General features: G+C 43.2%; 1 protein-coding gene across 1 annotated transcript in view; it reads left to right on the top strand.

The window, feature by feature from the left end:
• SLC44A4 (solute carrier family 44 member 4) overlaps positions 1 to 21,207 on the top strand; it is a 56,299-nt gene that overhangs the window by 17,411 nt on the left and 17,681 nt on the right. The window contains exons 2-13 of the mRNA XM_039336630.1: positions 4,079 to 4,127; positions 7,703 to 7,776; positions 9,656 to 9,734; positions 10,634 to 10,733; positions 11,350 to 11,484; positions 13,872 to 13,932; positions 14,206 to 14,311; positions 15,424 to 15,507; positions 15,966 to 16,078; positions 17,415 to 17,537; positions 17,814 to 17,913; positions 18,014 to 18,106. Of these exons, the coding sequence (XP_039192564.1) occupies positions 4,079 to 4,127; positions 7,703 to 7,776; positions 9,656 to 9,734; positions 10,634 to 10,733; positions 11,350 to 11,484; positions 13,872 to 13,932; positions 14,206 to 14,311; positions 15,424 to 15,507; positions 15,966 to 16,078; positions 17,415 to 17,537; positions 17,814 to 17,913; positions 18,014 to 18,106 (1,117 nt within the window). The remainder of the gene's footprint in view (positions 1 to 4,078; positions 4,128 to 7,702; positions 7,777 to 9,655; positions 9,735 to 10,633; positions 10,734 to 11,349; positions 11,485 to 13,871; positions 13,933 to 14,205; positions 14,312 to 15,423; positions 15,508 to 15,965; positions 16,079 to 17,414; positions 17,538 to 17,813; positions 17,914 to 18,013; positions 18,107 to 21,207) is intronic.

The raw sequence follows: 21,207 nt of genomic DNA, 5'->3' as shown, positions 1-21,207 counted from the left end.
TTCTTCTTCTTCTTCTTCTTCTTCTTCTTCTTCTTCTTCTTCTTCTTCTTCTTCTTCTACTCCTTCTTCTTCTTCTCCTTCTTCGTCTTCTTCCTCTTATGCTTATTATTATTTTTTTTTATCATTGATCATTGCACAGTCAGCCAGATGTTCAGACTGAATTTGGCATTTTTGTCTACCTATTGAGTCCTTCCCAAGGACTTGAATAGGCAGATGTGGATGTTTGATGGTATTACAGGTATCGTCGCAGGATAAAAGCAGTTCCTAGTAAGGCCGCCTTTTGCAATTGATTAATGGCGAATTTGTCAATGCCAATGGTGTTCAAGTGGTGCTCTAGTTGTTTTGTGATTGCACCCAAGGCACCTTTTACTATTGGTAATACCCTTGCTTGCCTTTGCCACAGTCTTTCTATTTCTTTGTATTTTGTTATCTTCTCCAGTTGTTTCTCGTCTATTCTGCTGTCTCCAGGCATTGCTACATCCACTATCCAGACTTTTTTTTCTTTCTTATCGACAATTGTTAAGTCTTGGGTGTATTATTATTATTATTATTATTATTATTATTATTATTATTATTATTATTTGGTTTACAGTCTGTTTTTTGGTGTTTTTGGTGTTAGTTGGGTTGTGTGTTTTTTTTTTCTGGTGTTTTTTGTGGATTTCTTAAAACTTGTCATGAAGTAAATAACATTAAACAAACTTTTAACAAAGAGGAATAATAATAATTTATTAAACTTTCATGTCACCCAAGTCTAAGCAACTCTAAACCAAGTAATTACAATAGAATCACTAAACACAAGAAACAGAAATAATGCCTCTTTTGTCCCTGTGAGTGAATTGATTCCATGATGATTGAGGACATTCCTAACACATCGGTGGAAATGGCTGTGGGGGAACATAATGGCCTCTACATGGGAACATAACAATATTTTGGGTTTCTCCACTCTGCAACATTTCAGTGGCTTACAATAAAGAAATGAGCCAATGAAATATATCAGCCAGCACCAAATGTTAAAACATAGGCAATGTGAAGAATGTATTATTGCCATGAAATTTTAGGCTGCCAATGTGTGTGATCGGGATTTGGAGGAACATTATTGTTGGTTAGTGTGGATTTTATAATATGTGGCTAACATATTTTGACAATATCTGACAAGTTGCTTTTGTCATAGAGGAAATGAAAAAAAAGCAGAATATTTCATAGATAAAGTGTCCATTTTATGATATTTGCATACTTTGACAGTGACTTTTCCTAACCTTGGGCATACCTCTGGATTGTTTTCAGATAACTTTGATTATTTCCTGGTTAATTTTTTACATCACTCTTTCCCAGCTTATCTTTATACCAAAGAGTTGGACCTAATAGTTTTATAATTAGATTTGCAATTGACCCAGGAGGTGAAGAGGACAAAGAAATAGGCTGTCAGGCTTGTCCCAACTTGGGCATTTAGGAAAGAAAGACTCCGGACTCCATTTGTAGCGAAAGGTATACTTTTACTAAAGCCAAATGGTTGCAACATAAGCAAAGCTGGATCTGAATATTCCTGCTCAAAACCTGCCTTTTCCCCAATTCCCAGGCCCTCCCTCCTTGACGTTCATGAGCGTCCAATAATATTTGAATTTGGTGTTTTAGTAACAGCTTGGAGGCTTGGAGCCTCGTTGATGTAGTTTTGCATTCCGTTCTCACGTTCATGTCCTTGGATGCACCAGTCTGTTCTGGATTGGAACCTCTGACTCCTGTCATCCCTCCCTCCCCACTTATATTCTCTTTCTTCTCCCTCCCACATTTTATGCCAAGATGCCAGCGAAACGATGCAGGCTGAAGCGTTTACAATGGCAGACCTGACATTGAGCCCTGGTGGCGCAGTGGTTAGAATACCAAACTCCAGGCTATTTCTACTGACTGCCAGCTGCCAGCAGTTTGGCAGTTCGAGTCTCACTGGCTCAAGGTTGACTCAGCCTTCCATCCTTCTGAGGTCGGTAAAAGGAGGACCCAGATCACAGGTCGGCAACCTGCGGCTCCGGAGCCGCATGCGGCTCTTTGAACCTTCCCCTGTGGCTCCCAGCCTCCTCTGCCTTTGCAGAGAGAGAAAGAGACAGAGAGAGGCAATTGCGCTTCCCTGCCTCCCTCTCTCTCTCTGTGTCTGTGTGTGTTTTTTGTGTGTGTGTGTATGTGTAAAAGAGAGTGCACTCACAGTGTTGTCCGAGGAGCCGAAAAGCTTACTGGGCGGAGCTCCTCCCTTTGCTGCGTCTCTGCAGGAAGCAGGAAGGGCAGGAGAGAGCTAGCTAGCCCAGCTAGGCTGACTCAGGAATTCTGGGAGTTGAAGTCCATGAGTCATAAAAGAGACGAGGTTGCCTACTCCTGAAGCTTGTTGGACAACAGCTTGAAGCTTGCCAGGTGAGCAGCAGATAGGAGGGGGGGGAGAAAGAGAGAGAGAGAGAGAGAGAGGGAGGGGGAGAGAGAGAGAGAGAGAGGAAAGAGAGAGAGAAAGAAAGAGTGGGGAAGAGGAGTGGCAGACCAAGGGCAAATAGAGAGGGAGGGAGGGAGGGAGGGAGAGAGAGAGAGACCCTTTTGACATCTAAAATGAAGATAACACTGCATATATCCTTTTTTTACCTTTGTGCATATGTAATTTTATTCTCTTAAAGCATTCTATTGGTGATCATTATTTTAATAGTATGGATATTCCCAAGAGTCATATTTTTACTTTTATTTTTAACGTGTACATACACACACACACACACACACACACACACACCTATAATAAAGGTAAAAAAGGATATATGCAGTGTTATCTTCATTTTAGATATCAAAACGGTTTTGCGGCTCCTGGTGTTTTGTTTTTGGTGGGAAACCGGTCCAAGTGGCTCTTTGAGTGTTTTGGGTTGCCTACCCCTGACCCAGATTGTTGGGGGCAATATGCTGACTCTATAAACCGCCTAGAGAGGGCTGTAAAGCACTGTGAAGCGGTATATAAGTCTAAGTGCTATTGCTATTGACCAAGATGCCACATTTTTTCTGTATTGAGTAGGAACAGAAGATATTGCTTATTTCCTAAACTGATGTCTTCTAAACAAGATAGGAAGCCATGATGATTGAGGACATTCCTAACACATCTGTGGAAATGGCTATGGGGGAACATAATGGCCTCTACATGGGAACATAACAATATTTTGGGGTTCTCCACTCTGCAACATTTCAGTGGCTTACAATAAAGAAATGAGCCAATGAAATACTGTATATCAGCCAGCACCAAATGTTAAAACATAGGCAATGTGAAGAATGTATTATTGCCATGAAATTTTAGGCTGCCAATGTGTGTGATCAGGATTTGGAGGAACATTATTGTTGGTTAGTGTGGATTTTATAATTATTGTTTGGAAAGGGAGCTCCTAGCCAGCCCAGCTTGGGCACAGAAGTTGTGCTGAGTTGGGCCTGGGAATCATATCTTTGGAAGAAGGAAAGTCCCCAGAGCATGGTTAAAAAAAAAAAAATCATATAGAACTGTCTGGTCTCCCTGAGCTAAAACAGCCACCCAGGAAAAGAAAAACAGTGAGTTGTGCCATGTCTGCACAGGTAGCCCTCAACTTACAATAGTTTGTTTACTGGTCGTTTGAAGTTACGACGGCACTGAAAAAAGCGAGTTATGACCATTTTTCACACTTAACGACTGTCGCAGCATCCCCATGGTCACATGATCAAAATTCAGACGCTTGGCAACTGACTCATAGTTATGACGGTTGCAGTGTCCTGAGGTCATGTGATTTCCTTCTGACAAGCAAAGTCAATGGAGAAGCCAGATTCACTTAGCCACCGTGTTACTAACTGAACAACTGCAGTGATTCACTTAATGACGGTTGCAGGAAATGGGTCAAACTCACTTAACAAATGTCTCGCTTGGCTACAGAAATTTGGGGTTCGATTGTAGTTGTGACACAGGACTCTGTGTTGAAATTAAACTCTGCTAATAAGGTCTAATAAACTCAGCCATAGAGAGCAGAAATCATGCAATCTCTTCTTTTTTTTGTAATACTTTTAGACCAAATCTGATCTCACTCTTGCTTTTTCTTTTCCCCAGGGGAGAAATATCAATACGATCCTTCTTTTCATGGTCCTATCCAGAACAGGTAAGAAGACTTTGTGCTATGAAGGGATGACTGGAGTGTCCAGTCGTAGATCGAGGCTGCTGGAGCTAAGGAGGAGAGAGAAACTTTAGTTGCTCAGAAGGGAAGGAGGAACAAGGACATCCCTGGCCCTAAAAATACTGTAGGGGGCCCAGGGGGTTAGTTGCAGGAAGGCATGTGCAAGAGATCTACATTTTGTTCAGGATGCTGGGCATCAAGAATTAGATCTGCTGTCTGATACACATTTGGGAACCGTCAATATTTATTTGACCCATGACTGTTGTGCTAGGTTTGCCACCAACCATATTGTGAAGTTCGCAGATGGTACAACAGTAGTGGGCCTTATTCATGATGACAATGAAGGTGCTTATTGCAAGGAGGTTGAGGGTTTGGTGAATTGGTGTAAGGAAAACAGCCTAGTTTTAAGTACTGGAAAAGCCGAAGAGATCATTGTCGATTTCAGAAAAGGCAGACACAGCCATACTCCTCTGAGCATTAATGATTCTACCTGTGGAGATGGTTACCAGCATCAAATTCCTGGGTGTGCAATTAACAAGTAGGCTGGCTTGGTTGCTCAACAGCGAGACACTAGTGAAGTCTCTCTGCATCGCATGAGAAAAGCACATCTTCCTTCCCCTGTCCTGACCACTTTCTACAGAGGGATGATCGAAAGCATCCTGTCATACAGCATCACAGTCTGGTTTGGAAGCATCCCTGCTTCAGACAGGAAGGCGGTGCAGAGAGTGGTGAGGATGGCTGAAAAGTTCCCTCCCTCCCTCCCATCCAGGACATAGCACAGAAGCGTTGCTTGAGCAGGGTCCGCAAGATTGTCTGGGACACGACACATCTCCTTCATGACCTGTTTTACCTTGTTACCTTCTGGGAGGAGACTCCGTGGTATCCGAAGCAGAACATCCAGTTTCAGTCACAGTTTTGTTCCATACAGTATTAACCTTGTGAACTCTAAGCTTCCTCCTTCCTTTATGTATTCAAGATGGACAGTGATTAATAGTTATATGCAGTGATTTTTTTGTAAAAAAAAAAAAAGGTGCCGGAGCTCATACATGTCATACAACCCGCCTTGCTTTCCATTACAAAGTTCCATCAAGTTCCATCCAAAAAAGGTGCCAGAACTCCGTTCTGGGCGTTCTATGACAAAAAAAGCCCTGGTTATATGTTACTTATATGTAAGGGTGTAGATCTATACATATGTTGTATATAGTATATTTAAATGTGTGTTATGTATGTGTACACTTTGAGAGCAAGCAACTAAATTTCATTTTTAATGTGTGCTGTTGTGCCCACAGTAAAAAATGACAATAAAGGTTATCTAATATCTAATATGTCAATAGTCTGACTAGCGAACCCAACAAAAGGATTCCTCAAGGCTGTTGGGTCCCAAAAAGTAAAACTTTATTGGATGCACCATGTCAGAACTGAAGAAGCAAAACCAGCTCGGGGTTTTCCCGTATGAAAGCTTGCTTAGCTAAACAATAGATTTCCTTGCCCCCACCCAGGTTGTCCAATGGTAAGACTTCTTTTTCTTTTGGGAACAGTCCACTTCTCCATCAAGCACCTGCGGTAATGACCTTGGTGGTTTGCAGGCTCTCACGGTCCGTGAATGGCTTCTTAGCGTTCCGTTTCCTCCCTTCGCTTTGTACACCTCCCCCCTTTTCTATGGCACATTGATTAGCGATAGAAGCTAGCAAGCATCATAGTGATTCAATCTTGATATCTGAGATTCTGAAAAAAACATTTTCTTTCATGTAAGCCTCTTGGTTTTCGCTGCTGTTTGCTCCTGCGTCAGCCTATTACAAAATGCATGTTTAGTGTTTGTAATCTTAAGGGGGGAGAGGAGCCACTAAATTTGTTTATAGTTACGATGAGAGTTGGGACTTACTTCTTTATATATTTCTTTCCTTTTGCTTTATTACAGTCTCCTCTTTCTCCTTATCTTCCTTTTCCATTTTCTGCACTGTTTACTGTCTCTTCTCTTTCTAAATTCAGTTTGAATTAGCTTTTACTGTTGTAATCAGAATCCCTAATAAAATGTATATGCAAATAATCCATGTTTAATGTTTTAACTTCCTGAGGACGATGCATCAGCATTATCCACTGTGGCTGAGACTACGGTCAGCCTTCCCAACTCCAGACGGGTTGGACTTGAGCCCCATAATCCCCTAGCAAGCAAGACTGGTCCTGGCACTGTTCTGCCAGCTCTGAACCTATACTCTGAATTCCAGGGCATGGATTGGCTGACAAGGACACTGCAGTTTGAAGTTCAAGGGGACTGGAGGGGTACCATGCTGGAATGTGCCATTTTATGAAATTGGGGGGAAGAGGAATAGGTTACTTGGAGAAGAGTCTTGTGTTCCTCCCAACCATGACCTATGGAAGAGCCCAGCATCCAACGATAGCAATAGAATAGCATTTAGACTTATGTTCCGTTTTATGGTGCTTTACAGCCCTCTCTAAGCAATTTGCAGAGTCAGCGTATTGCCCGCCCAACAATCTGGGTCGTCATTTTACCGACCTCAGAAGGATGGAAGACTGAGTCAACCTCGAGCCAGTAAGAACTGAACTGCAGATTGTGGGCAGAGTTAGCCTGCAATACTACATTCTAACCACTGTGCCAACATGGCTCTACTGAGCAATTATGTTCTGGATCCAACTTCGCATAAAGCCTATGGTTTAGTGTAGATCAGGGGTGTCAAACTCAATTTCATTGAGGGCCGCATCAGCATTGTGGTTGCCCTCAGGGGGCCGGGTGGGTGTGGCCAGGGTGGGTGCAGCCTACTGGGTGGGTGTGGATGGAGTGGGTGTGGCCTACTGGGTGGGTGTTGTCAGCTCTACATCGTTCCCGTAGGGCGCCTGGGCAGGAGTGGGATCTGAGGGTCTCTGGCAGAAGGGGGTGGGACCAGGGCAAGTGCCAAGGCATGGTCCACTGGAGGAGCCTCGCTGTTTCTCTTAGGCCATGCAGGGGGGGGGGGCTTATAGAGCTAAGACTGAATGCATTTCAGCATAGATGGCGACCACAAAATTGTACATTGGCTCCCGGCTGGCCTGGGCCAGGGCCAAGGCAGAGGGGGCCGTTCCCTCACTGTTTCCAGGATGGCTTTGCGGGCCACATGAAACCACTTCGCGGGCCGCATCAGGCCCCCAGGCCTTGTGTTTGACATGTCTGGTGTAGGTGGAATAAATGAACTCTGTGCATTGTATTTAAGGACATTTTTCTTCTTTCTTCCTCCCCCCCCCCAGTTTTATAAGGCTTGATAAAAAATTTCCCCAGCAAGGTGTGTCAGTGTGGAGGTGTACACATCCCTGCTGCAGTACATGGCAGTACCAAACCAACTTTGGCTGAACTCAGAAAAAAACTTGGCTTGGGTAGTGCTTGTGTAAGAAACTGGAAGAAATCCCATGTGTGTTATCTGGCTTGGGAAATCATAAAAAAAAAACTTTATGGATTGATGTACGAAGGCAGTAGAATTTGAGACTTTTAGTATTTCCACTTGATGTAAATACACATGTGTCGATAAGTTAGTATGTTGTTGACTGATCCTTCACTCTCTCTGTTCCAGGAGCTGTACAGATATTATTTGCTGCGCTATCTTTGGGGTCTTCCTTGTTGGCTACATGATAATTGGGCTTTTGGGTGAGTAAGTTTCTTAACTTAGAGAAGAGGACTAAGGGAGCTGAATCCAAATATATTATTCCATTGCAGAGGAGGTGGTTTAGTAGACTTTATATGAGAAACAAGTGTACACACATAGTGTTAACTCCATAGATGAGTGGTGTGGTGGCCTAGTGGTGAAGATGCTCGCCTCCCACTTGGAAGGTTGACAGTTCAATCCTAGGTAGCGGCAGATGTTCCTCTCTTAGAGCACAAAGAAAAAATATCTGCTGTGAACCTCGCATGATGTTAGGAAGGGTATCCGGCCAGTAACTGCTCAGTTCCATCCAATTATCACAACTCTATCCCGAATTAAGGGATTACAAGGATGTAAAAGGGAATTAGTGTTATCTCCATTATAATTGCTGTACAATGAATAATAGCGATCATCTCTATTTATTATACTAGATAAGGAAAATCTCGTATTTATTATTCTGTAAATAATATGTGTACATGTAAATAATATATGTAATATATCCTCTGTACTCTAGAAAAGAGTACAAAGAAGAGCAACAAAGATGATTTATTCAGTGGTTCTCAACCTTTTTAATGCGGCGACCCCCAACTGATCGTAAGTCGAGGACTAAACCGGTCATAAATCGAGGACTACCCAACCGGTCGTAAGTCAAGGATTTTCCCTGCCCGGGACCACCGCGCATACGTGGTGCCGCCCCCTGCGCCGGCCGAGGCATAGCTGGCAAGCGGCAGAGACGGAGCAGGCCGACCACCGGCTGGGCCACCAGCTGGCCCAGCCCAAGGGAGATAAGGCACCCGCCGGAAAAGGGGAAAAAATGGCGGACAGCCTTGCTTGGCGACCCCCGTGAAATGGTCGATCGACCCCAAATGGGGTCGCGACCCATAGGTTGAGAACTGCTGAGGACTGGAGGCTAAAACATATAAGGAACGGTTGCTGGAATTGGGTATGTCTAGTTTAATGAAGAGAAGGACGAGGAGGGACATGATAGCCGTGTTCCAATATCTCAGAGGCTGCCACAAAGAAGAGGGAGTCAAGCTATTCTCCAAGGTGCCTGAAGGCAGGACAAGAAGCAACGGGTGGAAACTGATCAAGGAGAGAAGCAATCTAGAACTAAGGAGAAGTTTCCTGACAGAACAATTAACCGGTGGAACAACCTGCCTCCAGAAGTTGTGAATGCTCCAACACTTCTTCCTAAACTTTCTTAAAAGAAATTATTTCTTTTGTCCAGCAAATAATTTGGTTAAAAGTCCCTCTGGGCTCTTGAAGGAAAAACTCTTCTCTTGAAGGCTTTAGATAGGACAAATTTATCTCTCCCCAGACTTCCTACTCTCTATCACACCCGTAACAGCTAAAATAGTAGAACTGAACCTCTGTAATTGAGAAATAAGGAGAAAGTTGTCCCAAAGGTGCTTTTTCAAGAGGCAACTGAACTTCCTTGTTTTTCTTTGAAGATGTTTCACTTCTCATCCAAGAAGCTTCTTCAGCATTGTCCAGTTGCCTCTTGAAAAAGCATCTGTAGGACAACCATGACCTGGATGTCTGAGAATCTCCATAGAAATTAAGGAGAAAGTTGTTTGGACATTTAAAAGAAAGAGGCATCTGCAGTTACCATGTGCACATGTTTTTTTTTTTTTTTTTTTGTCTAATCTGGTGTTTCTCATAGTAGTAACTTTAAGAAATATAGACTTCAGTTCCCAGCATTCCCCAAGCAGCACAGGTTGTTGAAGTCCACACTTTTTAAAGTTCTGACTTTGTGGAGCTCCAAAGTCCTGGAGGTTTTCAGATGCCTGGGGAATATCGATGGTAAATTATGAAAAATTGATTTTTCTTTCTTCCCTTCTTTCCCACTTTCTTCTTCCTTTTTTCTTTTTTTGGTTTTGCAAGCCTGGCTGTACGGTGATCCGCGACAAGTTATTTATCCCAGAAATTCAACAGGATCCTATTGTGGAATTGGCGGCAATCGGTGCGTTTCGAATCCTGTAAAAGGATGAATTCTTCAAAATGGTGGCTTGGCTAAACAGGGAGGGACTTTAATAAGCAAAGATTTAACCAAGCTCAGACAGCAACAGTTTTCCTGGAATAAGAAACCTGTACAGGTAGTCCTCGACTTACAACAGCTGGTTTAGTGACCATTCAGTGACCGGCACTGAAAAAAGTGACTTATCATCCTCTTTCACACTTACGACCGCTGCAGCATCCCCATGGTCACGTGATCAAAATTCAGACGCTTGGCAACCAGCTCATATTTATGACGGTTGCCATGTCCCAGGGTCATGTGATCACCTTCACAAGCCAGATTCATGTAACAATCATGTCCCCAGCTTAACAACTGCAGTGATTCACTTAACAACTGTGGCAAGAAAAGTCATAAAACGGGACAAAATTCACTTAACAAACATCTCTCTTAGCAACAGAGATCTCGGGCTTAGCTGTGGTCTACCTATAATAATGCAGGTGATCCTTCCATAGCAACCACAATTGAGACAGGCAACTCAGTCGTGAAATGCCACAGTTGCCAAGTGGAAAATCATGTGATTGCAAGAGGCTTACGACCTCACTTTCCCTCTGGTTGTTAAGCGAGATATCACGTGACTGCAACCCAAGTTGCATTTCGCTTTTACATTATTATTATTATTATTATTATTATTATTATTATTATTATTATTATTATTATTATTATTAGTTTTAAAAAAATTTTACAATATATAACCCAAAACCCTCCCACCCCTCCACCCCTCCCCCACTTCCCAGAGGTTAACCAGACCTGCTTTGGGAACTGAAGCAATACAAGGGTCTTTTTTTTTTTTCATTACCAGGATTTCTTTCTTTGAATATGTTCTTCAATTCTCTTTTTCTGTTTAGTGGCAAACCTTACCTTCTCTACTTCGACCTCATGAAATGCGTCGTGGAAGCGAATCCACTGGCAATGGCAATGAAAGGCTTGCAATGCCCTACCCCACAGGTAAGGTCTATCCTGCCGTCTGTGTGTTTGTGTGTTGAACGTGGTACAGATAGTCCTCAGTCAGCGATTGCCCCTTGGTCACTAAGCAAAGCAGTCATTAAGTGAAACTGTGACCGTACTTGGGTTCTTTGTTCAGCTTTGTTTTACAGACCTGAGAAGGTCATAAATATGAGTATTGGTCATAAGATTACTTTTCCATCACCATTGTAACATGTAACATGTGAGCATGAACCAGTTGCTAAGCGTCTGTATTTGGATCACAGTATTATGGGGGAATGCTACAATGGTTGTCAGCGTGAAAAATTGTCATGTCAGTTTTTTTTCAGCGCCGCTGTAACTTTGAACAGTCACCAAATGAACTGTTGTAAGTCAGGGACTACTTGTAGCTGGTTGCAATTATTCTTTCTACACTCTTAACTATCCGTTGAAGTCCAGTTTGGTGGCTATGCTAAACCAGACCATTATAGGAGTACAAATAACAGACTCAGTAGTTCCTCTGCGAAACTGAATCAGCAGCTCCTGTGGAAAGTTTGAGGTTCCTGAGTTGACGTAGGACGCAAGAAAAAACATTGCAGATGGCTTTCAGACTGATTTCCTGCCCTCCTTCTTTTTTCAGATTTGTGTCGCCACTTGCTCCAGCAAATTCTGGACGTTGCTTCCCACTGATTTAGTGTCTCCTCATAAGAAACCTTCTGACGTGTGGAATCAGACAGTGTGCCAGCCCAGCATTGATCTCGAAACTACAAAGTTGGTAAGTTGCCTTTGGATGGCCCAATCTTAATTCCTTGCCTAATCCTGAAGGATGTTTCAAGTTTCCTTGGATATGAGTGGGGCCTTAACCTCAAAGTGCTTTTTTTCTTCAGAAGGCAGCTGGATTGTTTTTTGTTTTTTTTCCTTGAGGAGGAAGAAGAAAACGTTTTGCTTCTCATCCAAGAAGCTTCATTAATTCTGCTGGTGGGGGAATGGAAGGATAGATTCTGATAGGATGATGTGGGAAGGGGAGGAAATAGAAGGATTGTATTTCTTTGCAGTCATCTGATTGTTAGTGCTCTCTGCGAGAGCCATTGAGGCCATTTGGGGTTTATCTGTGCCCCTCAGATAATCAGGGTGCAATTGCTTGTGGGATTTTCTTAGAACTGCTGCAAGGTTACATGGTAGACTGGAGATAGGTGGTGTCTTGTCCCTCCCCCTCTGTTGAGGGAGGGGTGTTCAATTCTAACATAGATGGATTCTTTTACTTCTCTTTCCAACCATTCATCCTCTCTAGGACCATTGTCTATGTGGACAAATGTGCAAAGCCCACATTTTGGATAGAGAGGACGATTGGCTTGAAAGAGGATCCATCTATGTTAGAACTGAACACCCCTCCCTCAACACAAGGGAAGGGATAAGACATCACCCATCTCAGTGGTGAGATTCAAATACCTGAACAACCGGTTCTCTGTGTGGATGCAGGCCTGGGCCTCCGAGGCCTAGAAAGGACTTCTGGAAGTGGCATCCACGCACTTCTGGCTGGCCGTTCTTGGCCTGGGAGGCCTCCTCCAGGCCTCCAAGGCCTAGAATGGACTTCCAGAAGCAGTGTGCATTCAGCCAGTTCTCTGAACTCAACAGACTTTAGCTACTGGTTCTGCCAAACAAGAGCGAACCGGCTGAATCACTGACCTATCTCCAGTCTACAACGCAACCCTTGCCGCAGTTCCAAGAAGGCTCCAAAACCAATTGCACTCTGATTCAGGTGATCCTGAGGGGCACAGATAAATCCTCAAATGGCCTCAACAACTCTTCCATCCGCCCCGCCCCCTGCCAGCAGAACTGATGAAGCTTCTTTGATGAGAAGCAAAATGTTTTCTTCTTCTTCCTCAAAGAAAAAAAACAGTCCAGTTTTATTTTGAAGAAAACTGATCTGGATGACCGAGAATCTCCATAGACAGTGGGGCTTTGCATTTGCTGGGCACAATTGTAAAGCCATGCCTGAATTTCAAATAGTTCTCAATTTATGACCGGGTGCTTAGCGACTGTTCAAAGTTACAGCTGATGGCAAAAAAAGCTACTTACAACCCAATTTTGAAGTTACAATCCTTGACTTACAACCATTCATTTAGTGACCATTTGAAATTAACAATGACACTGAAATTAGTGGCTTATCACTATTTTTAACCCTTACAACATCTCCATGGTCATGTGATCAAAATTTGTCAGCTTTTTCCTATTTATGACAATTGTGGTGTCCTTGGGTCGTGTGATCACCTTTTGCAACCTTCCAACAAGTCAATGGGGAAGCCAAATTCACTTCATAGCCATGTTACTAACAACTGCAGTGATTCATTTAACAACTGAAAGGTCGTAAAATGGGGAAATACTTGTGCAACAATGGTCTTATTTAGCAACAGTTGTGGTCGTAAGTTGAGGACTGCCTATACAATGCCTGCACCATCTCTAGGGTCATGTGATTGGATTTTGGGTGCTTGGTTCACTTTTACAACTGTTTGCAGCATCCTGCAATCACTGGCTGTGATTTTTGCTGTTTTTAGCGTTTAGTTTGGTTTCTTGACTAAAATGCCCATTGGGCTAAAATGGGTTTGTTTAACAACTGCTGCATTCACTTAAAGACTGTTGAAAAAAATATTACAAAATCAAGTCCAATGACATGGGTCATGGGTTGTCTAGTTCTATATAATAGTGGGCCCTGTAACAGTATATCATAGTCTTGTTTCCTTCTAAGGGGATCACCTTGTTCCAGTTTTCCTGCCTCACTGTTCCTCACTCCTTCCCCTAAGCCAGGGGTAGGCAACCTTGGCTCTTTTATGACTCGTGGGCTTCAACTCCCAGAATTCCTGAGCCAGCATGGCTCAGCTTGTAAACCTCTCCCTTTTTTCTCAGCATGGCTGGCTCAGGAATTCTGGGAGTTGAAGTCCACGAGTCATAAACGAGCCAAGGTTGCCTACCCCTGCCCTAAACACTCAGTATATTGGTGCTTGTTGCTTTAATTTTTTTAATATATATTTCTGCAAATCTTGGAGTTGTCCTGAGAGTGATAAAATCTATTTTTCCCTTAATGACTCTTGTCTCATTGCAATATTCCTGGCATTTAACCCCTTGTTCTATTATCTGTTACGGATCTCTTGCTTTTTCCCCCAGACTGTGTCACAAATTCTCAACCAGCAACTTTGTCCTCGATTCACCATCCCAACCGAGCCAGGTAAGTGTAGATTCTGCAAAGAAGAAAAGGGTTCCATCCCTTGGGATGAACTGTTACGTTGCTGAAATGACAGAAAGCAAAACAGGAAATTGGAAGATGGACCACAGGAGAGTTATTGGTACCCAAAAAGGGGAAAAAAGTGAATGCATTTGCTTCAAAATGAATTTTAATAATTTGTAATTCAAAGTCTGGGACTTGGAAGAGAAGAGTAGTTTATGCCAATTGTCTTTCCAGAATGACCCCTAATTTATATCCCCCCTCTTTTATTTACAGTTATTAATCGTTGCTTACCTTTTTTTAACATCTCTGAAGTTGGAAGCTTTAATGTGGGTACAATGACAATGAATGAAACCATGAGGAACATCACAAATGGAACAGAGTAAGTCTTTTTTTATACTTTGAACTCTTCATCAAGACATCCGGGCAAATGTCTTATAGCCAGTGGTAATTTCCCTCTCTTGCCAGACCTCGTTCTCAAAACCCAACAGGACTGAGAAAACACAGAGATCCATGATCCACAATTCTAGTCCATTTTTCATCACAGAGTTATCTCCCTCAGTGAGAACTCTCCATTGGCTTGGCTGTTTGTTTCTTTCTGGGGATACGTGTGATCCAAGAAACTTGCTGGTCTTATCAGAATTGCAGATATTTCATTATTCAACTAGGTAACATCATCAGTACTAGTGAATACAGGGGTTTGCTCCCTGTTTATATACAGTAGCTTGCTTTGCCAGGGTGGTGGGGGCATGATTTCAGACAATCAGCCATTAGTACATAAAGGTACTAAATTACATTTACACACCATTCAAAAGAGGCATTAAAAAGCTAAGAGGGAAACAAAAAGACCAGGATATATCATATCCAGCACGCAACACCCAGATAAGCAGGGATTGACACCAGACAAATATCAAGTAGAAAATAATAATCAAGGAACCGCCAAGAAGAAAACCACTTCTTCACCAACACTGGAAGGGCAAGCTATTATATATAAACAGGAAACAAACCCCACATTCGCTAGCATTGATGATGTTACCTAAGGCAGTGTTTCCCAAACTTGACAATTTTAAGGCATGAGGACTTCAACTCCCAGAATTCCACAGCCAGCAACGCTGGCTGTGGAATTCTGGGAGTTGAAGTCCACATGCCTTAAAATTGTCAAGTTTGGGAAACACTGACCTAAGGTAACAAAATGCCTACAAGCAAACAATCAAGCTCAGCACCAAGGACTCTGCAAACTTTGTGTAATTTACATAAAGATGGAAGTACTGTACTGCTGGAGTTTATACTTGCAAAAATAGGGGATTGCTGCACCTTAACCTGTCCAGCAGTAAATAGACAATGCCACAACTACTGAGGCAGAGTAGAGAATGGTTATGTAGATCTAATGAATTGTGTTGGCATACTTCTGCCCTGGAATGGAGGAAAGCACATTAAACTGACTGTATGGATTTCCTTCTATAATGTCTCCAATTTTCTTTCTTGTCTTTATAGACAGCTCCTAAGTTCTCTCAATGTGAAGGACATTAGCGTGAAGATCTTTGAGGATTTTACACGGACGTGGTCTTGGATTCTCATGTGAGTACTTCTTGCAGCAGGAGGACGTTGTCCATTGGGGCTGAGGAAATCAAGAGGGCTTTGTGTCTTACATTCAAATGAATCATGATTCTTGAAGCTATGGGGGTATGACTGCAGCCAGAGCTGTGAGTCTTAGTTTCTCATTTCTTTAAGGCAGGAAGATTGGCTCTACCTTTGTTGCTCAACTGGGCATTTAATGAACATGGCCATCCCATAAGATAACTGAGAAAATCCTTCAGAGCTGTTTTGGGTTTATCCTACTGCTCAGGAAGAGGGAGAAGAGGGATTAAACCAGGGGTCTTCAAACTTGGCCCTTTTATGACTTGTGGATTTCAAGTCCCAGAATTCCTCAGCCAGCGTGCCTGCGTCCACAGAGAGATTAAGCTCTACAAGCAAAACAGGTGGAGAAGAAAGTCACTCCACCCCATCCTTTCTCTTTTATGTTATTCTCTTCCCAGAGGTCTCCTGCTTGCCATGTTCCTGAGCCTCTTGTTTCTCCTGCTGCTGAGGTACATCGCTGGCATCCTGGTATGGGTTCTCATTGTGGGAGTAGTAGCCATCATTGCATACGGTGAGTAAAATGAGAGCAAGTAGCTGAACTAGAGGTCTTAATATATTGCACCAAATTGATGAATAGGTTAAGGGTGCTACCACAGGAGTGGACAATGGTTTGGTGAACCTTTTTAAACCAGTCAGGTCCATTCGCATCAATCATTTTGCAAATGGGTAACCTTAGTAAATTTAAAATGCAAGTGGACCTCAACTCCCAGAGTTCCCCAGCCAGCATGAATTATGGCAGTTGAGGTGCACACATTTTAAAGTTCCCAAGGTTGAGAAACACTATTGTGCGCATTTATATTTAGGGTAGGAAAAACTTTCTTTCTGTCCAAACCTTGAAAAAAATGTCCATAACAAAAGGTATAATATTAGCCTAGATTGGGGTCTCCAAACTTGGCAAATTTAAACTTTAAGCATGATTGTCTGAGGAATTCTGGGAGTTGAAGTCCACAAGTCTTAAAGTTGCCAGGTTTGGAGAGCCCTGGACTAGATGGTCAGAAATCTATTTAGGCAAAGTTTGTTCAGTTCTCAAAATTACATTTTCTCCTACTGATTCTGTTCTGTTCTACTCTACTCTACTCTACTCTACTCTACTCTACTCTACTCTACTCTACTCTACTCTACTCTACTCTACTCTACTCTACTCTACTGCAGCTTGACCACTGCAGAACATTGATTTTCACACATACGTGTATCTGCCAGGTGGCATAACAATAACATAAGCCATCCAACATCTTTGAATATATGTAGTAAGTAAATGTAGGAAATAAACAGCCAAGCTTGGTATGGGTGACCTGTGACCCTCTAAGATGTAGATCAATTCAGTCCTTGCACCATCAGCCCATTTGGCTAGCAGTGAGGGATGCTGGGACTTGTAATTCAGTAGCGTCTGGAGTGTGATGATAACAGTAGCAATAGCACTTAGATTTATATACTGCCTCACTATGCTTTACCGCCCTCTCCAAGCTGTTTACAGAGTCAGCCTATTGCCCCCAACAATCTGGGTCTTCATTTTACTGATCTGGAAGGATGGAAGGATGAATCAACCTTGAGCCCCATCAGGATCAAACTCCAGGCTGTGGGCAGAGTTTGCCTGCAATACTGCACTTTAACCACTGAACCACCAGGGCTTCCATTCTGATACTTTAACAGTCACCAAGATATGGTGTCTTAGTGCCATCCTGTATGCACATCACACCGCTGGTTGGTCACTGGAGGAAAGAAGGTTGAAATGGGGAAAGGAGTCTTCTGAAACAAGATGGCAGAGGGAGGGAAATGGGATTTGAAGAATGCTCTTGTTTAGTATTTTTTTTCCATCAGTTTTTCTTTTCCCTCTCTCTCCCTTCCAGGAATCTACCACTGTTACACAGAGTATGATATCCTCAAAAATAAGGGAGCCACTATACAGACCATCGGATTTACCACCAACTTGAGCGCTTATGGAAGTGTCAAGGAGACCTGGTTGGCAGCCTGTAAGTCTTGGGTTTAGGGATGGTTAACTTGTGGGAACCTGTGTGGCTGTGCTTTTGATCTAATAGGAATTTATTTTTTTAATCATGGGTGTCTTTATAGGTTTTTGAAGGTTATCTCTGTGTTATTTTGAACTGTTTTTAATATGTGGTTAGCCAGCCGGAATCTTTAGGATGAGATGGCAGCCGCATAAATTCAGTTTAATCAAATATGAAGCTTCCCAGCTTCTTTCGAGGTGGGCACAGTCAAACCATCTCCTTTCTCCCTCCCTGCTCCAGTGATTGTCCTCTGTGTGGCAGAAGGCATCTTGCTGCTTAGTCTCCTGTTCCTCCGCAACCGGATCTTCATTGCCATCGCCCTCATCAAGGAAGCCAGCCGGTAAGTGGAGCCCCACAATGCTTTAGTGCCGTTACAGTTTCAGATTCTGGGTGGGAACCAAGGGAGAGACTGATAGTTCTCTGTTGTCTCTTTTCTCCAGAGCTATTGGATATATGATGTCCACCCTGATCTACCCACTGCTGACTTTCGTCTTAATCGTGATCTGCGTGGCCTATTGGGGCATGACGGCTCTGTATCCTTTCCGATGGTGCTGTGAATCTTTTATTTATTTATTCAATTTATATGCCACCCATCTCACTCTAAAGCGACACTGGGAGGCTTTTTCTTGCATTCCTGTGGGAGAATCAGCCAATGCCATATCTGTATACGATGATGATGTTATCCATTTGGGCGTGTCCGGTTCTTGGCGATTCTATGGGGCAGGTCTCTCCACGTCTTCCAATCTTGCACTACTTCTTTGAGTTGTTCTATGCTCTAGTTGGTGTTAGCTTTGAGGGTGTCCAGCCACCGTGTTCTTTGGCAGCCTGGTAGCCTTTGACTGCTTCTGTACACAAAGCTGTTGCAATACATCTTTCTATCCTGCCTCTCCTTGAACCTTGAGTTTGAAAATAAGAAACTTATTACAGTTGGTCTATGAACCGTGGAGGTGCAGTGGTTAAAATGCAATATTGTAGGCTAACTCTGCCCACAAACTAGAGTTCGATTCTTACTGGCTCATGGTTGACTCAGCCTGCCATCCTTCCAAGGTTGGTAAAATGAGGACCCAGATTGTTGGGAGGGCAATAGGCTGACTCTGTAAACTGCTTAGAGAGGGCTGTAAAGCACTGTGAATCAGTAACTGGCTCATGGTTGACTCAGCCTGCCATCCTTCCAAGGTTGGTAAAATGAGGACCCAGATTGTTGGGAGGGCAATAGGCTGACTCTGTAAACTGCTTAGAGAGGGCTGTAAAGCACTGTGAAGCAGTATATAAGTCTAAGTGCTATTGCTATTGCCATTTATAATACTAATAATACTAATAATAAAGTTGGAAGGGACCTTGGAGGTCATCTAGTCCTGCTCAGGCAGGAAACCCTATACCCTATACCATTTCAGACAAATGGCTGTCCAGTCTCTTCTTAAAAACTTCCAGTGTTGGAGCATTCACCGCTTCTGGAGGCAGGTTGTTCCACTGGTTAACTGTTCTAACTGTCAGGAAGTTTCTCCTTAATTCTAGTCGCTTAATGAAAACTGATGGCACTCTTCCTCCTGTTTCATTGTTGTGAGCATTTCTGTTGAGGATTGGCAGCGGGGGTGGGGTGGGGGTGTTTGGTTTTTATTCCCGTCTGCTGGGACCCTGGGACACTATGACCAACATAAATATGAATCAGTTGCCAAACATCTGAATGTAAATCACAAGACCCTGGAGATGCTCCAACATTCCAGCTGATCGGTGCTTCTTCTGGGCTCAGCAGAAGCACCAGGATCAGTGATGCTTTCTAGCTGATTAGTGCTTCTTCAGGGCTCAGCAGAAGCGCCAGGATCAGCGCCAAGCTCCAGCTGGAATCTGGTGCTGATCCTGGCACTTCTATTGAGCCCTGACAGTCCCAAAGAAACACTGATCAGCTGGAAAGCGGCACTGATCCTGGCACTTCTGCTGAGCCCTGATAGCCCTGCAGCTCCAGGCATCTCTCGCTCAGGCTTGTGCGGTGCTGCCACCGGTTCAGCTCATTCCACTCCCCCGCTATCACTTTTCTAGGATGGTCGCGTACCACCGGCCAGGTGCCAATGTACCACAGGTGGTACCTGTACCACTGGTTGAAAAGCCCTGCTCTAAAGGAATGCAAATGACCAGCTGTCTGCAAGGAGTATAAATCCTTCCATTCCCCACCATCCAGTCAGAGCTGAAGAAGCTTCTGGATGAGAAGCAAAATGTTTTCAAAGAAAACGGGTTTGTCAAAAACAGAGCATGCCAAACCAATCTTATTTCATTCTTTGATAAAGTGACTAAACTACTTAGACTTCAGTAAGGCATTTGACAAAGTAGACCACAACCTACTGCTTAATTAGCTAGAAAAAGATGGGATAGACAACACCACCATCAGATGGATCTGTAGCTGGCTGACAAACTGTACTCAGCGAGTAGTCCTCAATGGTACTATATCCACATGGAGAGAAGTAAGCAGTGGGGTACTATAAGGCTCCATCTTAGGCCCAGTGTGCTTCAATGTCTTCATTAATGACGGGGGAACTCATCAAAGGGGAACTCATCAAATTTGCACTAAACTGGCAGGAACAGCCAACACCCCAGAAGACAAGCTCAGGATCCAAAAAGATCTTGACAAACTTGAACAATGGGCCCTATCCAACAAAATGAGTTTTAATGTGGGAAAAAAGCAAAGTTTTACATTTAGGCAGGAAAAACCAAAGGTTTAAGTACAGATTAGGCAAGACCTGGCTCAAAAACAGCAACTGTGAGAGGGACCTTGGAGTCCTAGTGGATCACTTGGCTATGAGCCAGCAATGTGCAGCAGCAGCCAAAAAAGCTAATACAATCCTGGCTTGTATAAACAGAGGCATAGAATCAAGGTCACGTGAAGTATTTGTACTGCGTTATAAAACCCTAGTAAGACCACACCTGGAATACTGCAACCAATTTTGGTCACCATACTACAAAAAAGATGTTGAAACCTTGGAAAAAGTTCAGAGAAGAGCAACTAAAATGATCAAGGGCCTGGAGACTAAAACATATGAAGAATGGCTGCAGGACTTGGGTTTGGCTAGTCTAAAGAAAAGAAGAAACGGGTGACATGATAGCAGTATTCTAGTGTTTGAGGGGCTGCCACAAAGAAGAGGGTGTCAAATTATTTTCCAAACCACCAGAGGGCAAGACAAGAACAATGGTTGGAAAGTGACCCAAGAGAAAAGCAACCTGGAATTAAGGAGAAGCTTCCTAATAGTGAGGATAATTAACCAGTGGAACAGCTTGCTACCAGAAATCGTGGGCGCTCCATCACTGGAGATTTTAAAGAAGAGACTAGACAGTCACTTGTCTGAAATGGTATAGGTTTTCCTGCTTGAGCAAGGGGGCTGGACGAGAAGACCTCCAAGGTCTATTCTATTCTGTTCTGTTCCGTTCCGTTCCATTCCAGCTCTATTCCAGCTTTTTTTCTATTCTAAAACCCAGAAAGTCCAGTTGCCTCATGAAAAAGCATGTTCCTTGATTAAGGTACTAGTTTCTGTTTTCTGCTTCTGTTTCCCGTTTCAAACAATACCTTAATTATGAAACCACCAAGGAGAAAACCATACCCCTGCCAAAACTGGCTGGGTAAGAGGCTATATATAAACAAGGAACA

This window comes from Crotalus tigris, unplaced genomic scaffold, assembly GCF_016545835.1.
Source record: "Crotalus tigris isolate CLP2741 ecotype Arizona unplaced genomic scaffold, ASM1654583v1 scf7180000017666.379230911805:20528666, whole genome shotgun sequence".
Classification (NCBI taxonomy): Eukaryota; Metazoa; Chordata; class Lepidosauria; order Squamata; family Viperidae; genus Crotalus; species Crotalus tigris.
Note: the sequence above shows the minus strand (reverse complement) of the source record. Positions and strands in the feature narration are given on the sequence as shown.